General features: G+C 43.2%; 1 protein-coding gene across 11 annotated transcripts in view; it reads right to left on the bottom strand.

The window, feature by feature from the left end:
- The window catches only part of nav1 (neuron navigator 1), a 513,650-nt gene that overhangs the window by 195,268 nt on the left and 307,570 nt on the right, over positions 1-10,812 (bottom strand). The window contains exon 1 of one of the 11 annotated variants that reach the window (XM_033042461.1): positions 5,020-5,313. The exons of the other annotated variants lie outside the window; for them this stretch is intronic. Within the exon in view, the coding sequence (XP_032898352.1) occupies positions 5,020-5,072 (53 nt within the window). The 5' untranslated portion in view covers positions 5,073-5,313. Of the gene's footprint in view, positions 1-5,019; positions 5,314-10,812 lie in introns of those variants that run through there. 11 annotated transcript variants of the gene reach the window in all.

Below are 10,812 nucleotides of genomic sequence, written 5' to 3' on the forward strand. Positions count from 1 at the left end.
ATTGGAAACGTGCCCGTACTGAACATATTAAGAGCTCTGCTTTTTTTAATGAAGTTCACCTGTTCTCCTGCCCTTTAATTACAAGACTCTTTCCTTTCATTTAAAGGGGCAGTGCAGTGGGCCTTAAAGGGGCCTTACAGCGCCAGAGATCCAAGTTCGATCCTAACTACGGGTGTTACCTGTACGGAGTTTGTATGTTCTCCCTGTGACTGTGTGGGTTTTCTCTGGGTGCCCCGGCTTCCTGAAACACTCCAAAGACGTACAGGTTTGTAGGTTGATTGGCTTCTGTTCATTGTAAATTGGCCCTAGTGTGTGTACGATAGTGCTAATGTACGGACGGGGTGATCGCTGGTCAGCGCGAACCCGAATGGGCCGAAGGATCTGTTTCCACACTGTATGTGTAAAATCAGAAAACTAAAGACTGCATAGCATGGTTCATCAGTTATGATAATCATAAATGTATTAAATAGCTTTCTGCTTGGTTATATTCCTGCAAGACTACAACAGATAGAGCAAAGAGAAAAATACCAGAGTGTAGAATATAGATTTTCCAGGATGGTAGCGTTATAATTCCAGAGAAGTTCCAATCTAAGGCTGAAGTAAAAGGAAAGCACTTAGTTAGATCAGCCATGATTGAATGGCGGAGTAGACCTGATCGGCTGAATGGCCTAATTCTGCTCCTATAATGTATGAACGTGAATTTATAAGATTAAGAATGTACTTTCTCAAACAAAAGTCGAATTCACAGAAAAGATGCTGAACAGAATGATGCACAGCACTCTTTCAAGAGTGTAGGAAGGAACTGCAGATGCTGGTGTACATCGAAGATAGGCACAAAATGTGGGAATAACTCAGCGGGACATGCATCATCGCTGGATAGAAGGAATGGGTGACGTTTCGAGTCGAGACCCTTCTTCACGGTCTCAACCTGAAACAACACCCTTTCAAGAGATTGGGAGATGGGCAGTGAGGTGCTAAGACCATTGGGGAGGTCTCTCCAGGAGAACCATAAGCAAGTGGAGATCTCATAGTAGAGAGTGATTTGGTGCTGCTTGTGGAATCATAGTACAAAGATATTTACACTTGAGACTTTTAAACATTAGACTCTAGGCAGTGGTTCCCAACCTTTTTTTGGCCATGCCCCACCTAATCACCTCTAAAATCCTGATGCCCCCCCCCCCCCTTTTTTACCCAAAAAAAATTATTTACTCAAAATAACATCTGAAACATAAACTACATATGTTTACCTGATGGAAAATCCAAAAAAATAAAAATCGAAAATTTGGACCCAGATCTCCTCAGTCGCGCTCAATTGCCCCCCTTAAAAATCAAATTGCCCCCCTGTGGGGCGTACGCCCCACGTTGGGAACCACTGCTCTAGAGGTACAGCATGGAAACAGCCCTGACGGCCCACCCAACCCGTGTCGACCAGCAATCACCCCGTACATTGTTACATAGATAATAGGTGCAGGAGTAGGCCATTCGGCCCTTCAAGCCAGCACCGCCAATCAATGTGATCATGTCTGATCATCCACAATCAGTACCCGTTCCCCCATACCCTTTGATTCTGCTAGCCCAAAGAACTCTATCGAACTTTCTTTTGAATGCATCCAGTGAATTGGCCTCCGCTGCTTTCTGAGGCAGAGAATTCCACAAATTCACAACTCTCTGTGTGAAAAAGTTTTTCCTCATCTCAGTTCTAAATGGCCTACACCTTATTCTTAGAATGTGGCCCCAACATCGGGAACATGTTTCCTGCATCTAGCCTGTCCAATCCCTTAATAATTTTATATGTTTCTAGAAGATTTCCCCTCATCCTTCTAAATTCCAGTGAATACAAGCCCAGTCGCTCCATTCTTTCATCATATGACAGTCCCGCCATCCTGGTACACTAGCACTATCCTACACACTAGGGACAATTTTATAACTTTACCAAAACCAATTGACCTACAAATCTGTACGTTTTTGGAGTGTGGGAGGAAACCGAAGCACCCGGAAAAAATCCATGTGATCACAAGGAGAATGTACAAACTCTGTACAGACAGCACCCGTAGTCAGGATTGAACTCAGGTCTCTGGCGAGGTAAGACAGCTGTTCTCCTGTAGCGCCACTGTGCTGCCCCTGGAGCCACTGTGCCACACCAAACTCAATGTACAATATAAATTACACTTTAGAATTGACCAGCAAGTAAAAGTTTTAGATTTGCATTTAACGGGCACACAGAAATACAAGATAACAGACACAGTTCATCAAGAGACTCAGTGCTTCTGGCATCTGATCCCATTGTAACAGTAGTTGAGAGAGCCTGTCCAAATATAAACACTGGGGAAAAAAATAATAGAAACATAGAAAATAGGTGCAGGAGTAGGCCATTTGGCCCTTCGAGCCTGCACCGCCATTCAATATGATCATGGCTGATCATCCAACTCAGTATCCTGTACCTGCCTTCTCTCCATCCCCCTGATCCCTTTAGCCACAAGGGCCACATCTAACACCCTCTTAAATATAGCCAATGAACTGGCCTCAACTACCTTCCACGATTCAAGTCAATAGATTAGAGGCAGAATAAAAATAATTCTCTGACACGCCTTCCCTAAATATAGATCTTAAACACATGACCTTGGCAGGTGAGTTTATGTAGATAACCTTAGTGTGAGCAATTTGCCACTGTATGGACCCAGCTTCATGCCTGAGAAGTACAGAGAGCTGTTGAAATTTGGGGGAGGGAGAGGAAGTTCAGAGGCAATGCCCCGTCCAAGGTTCAGCTGCTGGAATATTTTAGGCTTGCAAGGTTTTGAGTGGAATATCTGGTTGAAATAGTTTGAATACTGCATAAACACATAAATAGAACATAGAACAGTGCAACACGGGAACAGGCCCATAGACCCACAATGTCGATGATGGCCGAACACGAGCCCACGTTAAACTAATCTCCTCTGCCTGCACGTGATCCATGTCCCTCCATTCCATGCATATCCATGTATCTATCTAAACGCCCTATTGTATCTGCCTTCACCACCAGCCCAGGCAGCACATTCCAGGCACACACAACTATGTATAAAACACTTGCCCCTCACACATCTCGTTTGGCCTTCTCGCCTTAAGACTGTGTCCTTTAGTCGTGGATATTTTTACCCTGGGGAAAAAAAATTCTGACTGTCTCCCATAATTATAAACAGGTCTCTCTTCAGCCTCCAATGCTCCAGAGAAAATAATCCCATTTTCATCCAACCTTTCCTCATAGCTCACATCTATTAATCCAGTGTAAACCTCTGCTGCATTCTCTCCAAAGCCTCCACACCTCTCCGGTAATGGAGCAACCTGCATTGCACATAATACTCTAAATGAGGCCTAACTAATATCCTATAAATTTGCAACATGACATTCTGATTCTTATACCCGATCGATGAAGGTTAAGCATACCATATGGCTTCTTTACCACTCTATTTACTTGTGTTGCCACTTTCAGGTAGCTGTGGATTTGGACCCTCAAGATACCTCTGTACATCAATGCTGTTAGAAAAGGCTAGTGAGGGGGATACAACAGCGATTTTTAAGAGTTTTTTTAAAAATAGGCATATGGATACGTATAGAATAGAGCAAGGGTTCCCAACCTGGGGTAAATTTATCCGCAGGGGGTAAATTTCGCCTACCCAAGGGGTAAATTTGTTGATTCTGGATTTGTACATAATTTTTCTCATTGACTGACTGTGTTTGGTTCTGGTATACTGGTAGCTGTTCATCATTAATTGTTCATAAATAAGTGAAATAACATTTTTATGTGGTATTAAAGTTGCCAGGGGTAAACAGGACGAAAAGGGTTGGGAACCCCTGAAATAGAGGGATATGGATCATGTGCAGACTGAAGATATTAATTTATTTTGACATCATGTTCAGCATAGATATTGCGGGCTGAAGATGTTTAGTTTAGAGATGCAGCATGGAAACAGGCCCTTCATTCAACTAAGACCGTGCCGACCAGCGATCACCCCGTACACTAGCACCATCCTACATATTATAGTTCCCCTTCAAGTCACACACACACACCTGACTTGGAAATACCTTGCTGTTCTTTCATTGTCAGTTGGTCTATGTCTTGGAACACCCTCCGTGATAGCAGAGTAGAAGTACCTCCATCTGAGGCCTGCAGTAATCCAAGAAGGTTCTCACTTTCTCCATGTTAATTCCAGAAGGCAGTAAATGCAGATCTTGCCGGTGATCCGGAGATCCCCAAAAGTTAATAATCGCAAAACATGTCTGCTCAGCATTAAGACAACTGACCAAGGCTGATATGGCAGTACATTCCACCAGCTGCTCACTTCAATAGGAGGTGGGAGGGGGGGGGGGGGGGGGGGGGACAGACTGCATTTGCTTTTCCTAACTATAATCCATTTTCTCTGGTGGACAGTTCGTGTGTGAAGATACTGGACAAGGACAGGTTCAGACTGAGCAGTCATTTCCCCTGCTCCTCACCACTTGATTAGTCTTCAAATGGTTATAAAACTTGACCCTGACCTGCTTCATGAAAGAAGAGGAGAAAACAGTGGCCAGAGGGGAAGCATAATGGTCACAGTTAGATATCCCCAAAAATCACACGGGCACTAATTGCTCTGAAAAGTATTAGACAATCCAAATGATAGAATTCTACAAGCAGACATTTTTTCATCTTTTTGCATCTCCTACGTGAGTAAAGTATATCACTACTGTTAAAACTGATAAAGATTTTTAAACAACCTCATCACAGTAAACAGAAGTTCGATTTAATTCAGTTTTACAGGTTTTGCTGGAGAAAACACCACATGTGCCTGTGGCCGCAGTGCCAACTTGTAATCATCTGCCACGGTATTAAGTTGCAAAGACTTTGCTCAGTACAGTACACAGAGAACACATTATAATGAGTGGATTCAACGGTTTCCAGTGAGGCAAACCTTGAAGCACTCTTGGCCAAGTTACACCACAGCAAGTGCTGGAGTTTTAACACAAAGCTCAGAAAGAACAGTCAAGGTTACCTTACCTTACCTGGAATTAAAATGCATTGTCCGACCCATCTTCGCAAAGGGAAAGTGGATCATTGTATCAATTAGGTCTCTATATTTCCTTCGGCTCGAATTGCATGTTACTTTCCTCCAGCAAGCACAGAGTCGGGGTTGATCAGATCCATTCAAACCCTGCACAATAAGAAACTAAACCACATGGGGAAGTGCAACATGAGCTGCCCCCAGTCACTCCCTCTGATAGCTTTCAGCTGCAGTTACAGACCCAGATTCAAGGCAGCAATCTGACCGGTAAGTTTTCAATCCACCCTTGTGTGGAAAATGCCGATTTGTGTAAATCTCGCTCCTCCACTTTGAACGAACGAGTTCAACAAAAAGTATCAGCCAATGGTCTGATACTAATGCCCGCCAAAGACATCTGTGTTAATTGAACCAATGTGTGGTGACTTGTGGGAGTTCCGTCTCACCCCTGACCAGCACACTAACATTTTTCATAGAGCCCTTTTACTTCACCGAGACACACAGTTGGTCTTTGTAACCGGAACAAGTCGCATCTTCCTCAGCCAAGAACCACACTTAGAAAAGGAAGAAAGACTTAAAATAGATGATCTTTCACTATTTGAGTGGCTACAGGACTGATGTTCAAAACAGCTGATTAAAACACTATCTGCTTCAAAATGGAGGAAAAATACTTTATTTTAATTATTTGACGTTACTGACAGTTTATGAAATTATTTGAGATCGCTCTGAAAAAAAATGTATGCGATGACTGATTTCCTCGCTTGACCTCACATCCTTGAAAAAGATCTGCTAATTCCTCTATGTGTTAGGCTAATCTTTTCATGTTCGTGCCCTTGGCATTTTTGAGATGCTTTAAGATAGTCAATACCTTTAGCTCTGATATGCAGTTAAGGTCGATAAATCCATCCATTCATGTGGCCATAACGTTACACAATATAACAGCCATCAGATGAATGGAACAATAAAATGTAATCCAAACCAACTAATTAAAAATGGGAAGGAAAGGATGATTAGACAGCAAAGGTAAAATAAAGGAAGGAAGATTAATGAAAGCTGTAAAATCTAACAACTTAATAGAGAAAGCAAAGAATAAAAAAAAGCAGACTCATAATGACAAGCACATTTCAGCCAACATGATCAAAGGGCATTGTGACTGATCTTGCCTTTACCACATTTATTGCTTTTCATTCAATTAAAACCTTAAAACAGTCTCACTGTAGAATTTTTGAAGACAACTGGTACATCGCTAGGTCTAAATGTAACCCGAATTAGCCATGCGTTAAATGTTAGCATGGTCAGCGGTCAGAATTAAAACATGTCAGATACTCAGCTGGTTCCCTCTTCCTGTATAATGTTCATTCGAAAACATAGTTAAAGTAAACCACATGCCCATTTAGTTTAGATTAGAAATACAGCACGGAAACAGGCCCTGTGATCCACCGAGTCCGCGCCGACCAGCGATCCCCATACACGAGCACTGTCCCACACACCAGGGACAATTTACGATTTTTACCGAAACCAATTAACCTGCAGGCCTGTACAACTTTGGAGTGAGGGAGAAAACCGGAGATCCAGAGAAAACCCACGCCGTCATGGGGAGAACGTACAAACTCCGTACAGACAGCATCTGTAGACAGGATCAATCCCGCATCGCCGGCACTGTAAGGCAGCAACTCTACACTGCGCCACCAGGCCACCCTATTTGCTAGATAGTTACGTTGTTTTGCCTCCCTATTTATTTTAAAATAAATGTGAAGTTGTAGATTGTAAACATTAATGGCGGCGCTAATTTGCCCACCGAGTTCACGGTGACCATTGATAAACCGTTCCCACTAGTTCCATGTTATCCCACTTTCTCTTCCGCTCCTTGCACATTTGGGCCAATTTTACAGATGACATTTAACCTGCAAACCCGTGTGGGATGTGGGAGGAAACCCATGCAGTCACAAGAAGAACTTGCAAACTCCACACAGACAGCAGCTGAGGTGGGGATCGCCGCGTCTCTGGCGCTGTGAGGCAACAGCTCTGCCAGTTGCGCCACCGCGCTATCCTACTTAAACAAACACATAGCCCATCAGGTGGGTGTAATAGAATCATAAAGTGTGGAAACAGGCCCTTCAGCCCAACTTGCCCATGCTGACCAACATGCCACATCTCCACGTGCCACCTGCCTGCTCTTGGCCCATATCCCTCTAAACCTACCCTATCCATGTAACTGTCTAAATATTTCTTAAACATTGTGATAATACCTGCTTCAACTATTTCCTCTGGCAGCGCATTCCATACACCCACCACCCTTTGTGTAAAATAGTTACCCCTCAGGTTCCCATTAAACCTTTCCCCCCTCGTCCTAAACCTTTGTCCTCTGGTTCTTGATTCCCCTACTCTAGGCAAAAGATTCAGTTTGTTTACCCGATCTATTCCTCTCATGATTTTGTACACCTCTATAAGGTCACCCCTCATCCTCCTGCACTCCAAGGAATAAAGTCCCGGCCTGCTCAACCTCTCCCTCTAGCTCAGGCCCTCAAGTCCCGGCAACACCCTGGCAAATCTTCTCTGAACCCTTTCAAGTTTGACATCTTTCCTATAGCATAGTGACCAAAACTGTACATAATACGCCCTCACCGATGTCTTATATAACTGTTACGTGACCTCCCAATGCTAATTACACATAGTCAAAATCAAAATCAAAATCAAAATCAAAGCAATTGAATGGTGAGAGATTAGAAGGTTTTGGTGTTCAAGGTGACCCACATGCCTTTGTGCACAAATCATTGAGATTCAATAACAAGTTCAGCAAGCAATAATGAAGGACAGCAGTATGTTTTAGCAAAGGGCTTTCTGTACAAGAGTCCAGGCATCTTACTGCAATTATAAAGGGCCCTGGTGAGACCACACGTAGATATTGTGTTTGATCTGATCTTCCTACCTAAGGAATAATATTCTTGCTGGAATGCAAATAGAACTACCAGATTGATTTCTGAGGCGTGGGGGAGTTGTCTCAGGAGAAGAGATTAAATAGACCAGACTTAAACCGTCTGGAGGAATAAGAGGTGATGTCAATGAAACATACAAAATCTCTTAAGGGAGGCTCAAGGAACTGCAGATGTTGGAATCTTAAGAAAAAGACAAAGTGCTGGAGGAACTCAGCGGGTCAGGCAGCATCTGTAGAAGGAATTGACAAATGACGTTTTGGGTCGAGACTTCTTCAGACTGATGATGCAGGGGAAGAAAGATGGAAAAGAGCGGTATGTGCGGGACAAAGCTGGGCAGTTACAGTTGGGACGGCACAGTGACGCAGCGGTGGAGTTGTTGCTTGCAAGAAACCTGGGTTCGATCCTGACTACGGGTGCTGTCTGTGCAGAGTTTGTACGTTCTCCCTGTGACTGCATATGTTTTCCCCGGGTGCAACAGTTTCCTCCCACACTCCAAAGACATATAGGTTTGTCGGTTAATTGGCTTCAGTAAAAATTGTAAATTGTCCCTAGTGCGTAGGTCAGTGTGAATGTATGGGGATCGCAGGTCGACATGGACTCAGTGGGCCGTAAAGCCTGTTTCCACGCTGTATCGCCAAACTAAACTAAACTATAGGTGGAAATTTCTAACAGAGATTGGCAGAGTGGATGCTGAGATAATGTTTTCCCTGGCCACGTGGGCTTTCTGGAATATGTTTTCCCCGGGTGCTCCGGTTTCCTCCCACACTCCAAAGACAGATCCAAAGACTATCAGGTGTAGCTTTAAGGTATGAGGGGAAAAGTTTAAATGAGATGGGGGGGGTCAACTTTTTTTTTTTACACAGGAAGTTGTGGGTGCCTGGAATGCACTGCCAGAGTTGGTGATGTAGGCAGATATGATGGCGGCATTTTAGGTTTTTACATAGACACATTGAATTGCAGGGAATGGGGGGATATGGATCACATGCGCAGGCAGCGGAGATAGATTTGTGTTCAGCATGGACATTGTGGGCTGCTGGGCCTATTCCTGTATTGTACTACCTGTCAACGTTCTATGGTCTATTCATGGAAATACAGGAGATGTGGTTAGTGCAGGAAGTGGAACTAAAGTAAAAGACCAGCTATGACCTTGCTAAATGACAGAGTGGGTACAATGGCTGAATGGCTGACGTCTGCTTCTGTTCCATATGTTTCAAGTTAGCAAAAACATTTACTTCTTTCCTGTCAAGAGGCAACTAGGACTGATAAAGGCAATTCAGAACTTATGGGGAGTAGCAAACAACAAATTACAAAAAGTATCATCAGTTAAGTGCAGTTTAATACTTTACTTTAGACTTTATTCAATGTGGAAATAGGCCCTTCGACCCAGCGAGTCCGCACTGACCAGCGATCACCCACCGACTTCCAGACACCAATTAACCTACATACCTACTACCAATTAACCCATTCCTTCTCTCCAGAGATGCTGCCTGTCCCGCTGAGTTACTCCAGCATTTTGTGTCTATCTTCGATTTGAACCCGCATCTGCAGCTTTTTCCTACGCAACCTACAAACCTGCATGTCTTTGGAGTGTGGGAGGAAACTGGAGCACTTGGAGAAAACCTACACGATCACAGGGAGAACGTACAAACTCCGTACAGTCACCACCAATGGTCAGGATTGAACCTGGGCCCATGGCATTGTAAGGCAGCAGCTCTACCACTGCGCCAGTGTCGCCCTCAATAGTAGGAATTAAAAAAAATACAATCCAAAATCTACCATTAATAGTGAGTTAAATCTCAATATTGAATGTCAAGAAAGTGGACAGGCTCCAGTCTTTGTGTTCAGTCCTGGTAAAGGTCACTTGAGGACGGGAAATATAATAATATTTCTCTTGCAGGAGGATTAGGAAATGAAACTGTCTGATTAATCTGTTATTCTAAACAAGGTTCAGGATACACACATTAAATGCCCCATTGCATACACAAGGCTAAGGCATTGTGACATAAATTGAATTATTTTTCACCCTATTGTCAAACAAAGTTATGTAAATATTTTTTGAAGAAGTTCAGAGTTTAGTTTAGAGTTTAGAGGCACAGTGCAGAAACAGGCCCATCAGCCCACCAAGTCCGTGCCGACCAGCGATCCCTGCACACTATCCTATACTCACTAGGGACAATTCACAATTATACCAAGCCAATTAACTGACAAACATATACGTCGTTGGGGTGTGGGCTCCACATAGGTCACGGAAATAACATACAAATCGCATTCAGACAGCACCCATAGTCAGGATCAAACTCGAGTCTCTGGCGCTGTAAAACAGCAACTCTACCGCTGTGCCACTGTAGCGCCCTCCGTTACTGCTTAACGCCTGGATGTTTGACATTTGACGATACTGCTAATTTAAAATCTGTGATCAGTGTGGACAAGTTGGGCCAAGGGGCCTGTTTCCATGCTGTAAGACTCTATGACTCTGTGTGACTCTAACTTGCTCATAAATGTAAACCCAGTAATGCACACTCAGAGAATATTCATGATTATCAATGCTGTCAAACAATGAGAATATTTCTGGAAACAATTTTAGCTATAGCTTTTCCTTACAGCATTTCATGCTGCCAAGGAATGATTTGTCGACCAACTGAATAGGTACCACTGAATACCAAATAAATTGTAAATTTGAAGAATTACTGAAAAGGAAATGGACTAATGCACTACAGTGACTTCTTACAGTGGGAACAATTGAGCACTTCATATATGTAACGTTTCTTGTTTTATAAGAGTCAATTAACGACATTTCTGTGACTGATATATCTTTGTGTCCAATGTAAGGGAATCCTGTCTCTAGATTTTAATTCTAACGC

Source organism: Amblyraja radiata, chromosome 24, assembly GCF_010909765.2.
Source record: "Amblyraja radiata isolate CabotCenter1 chromosome 24, sAmbRad1.1.pri, whole genome shotgun sequence".
Taxonomy (NCBI): Eukaryota; Metazoa; Chordata; class Chondrichthyes; order Rajiformes; family Rajidae; genus Amblyraja; species Amblyraja radiata.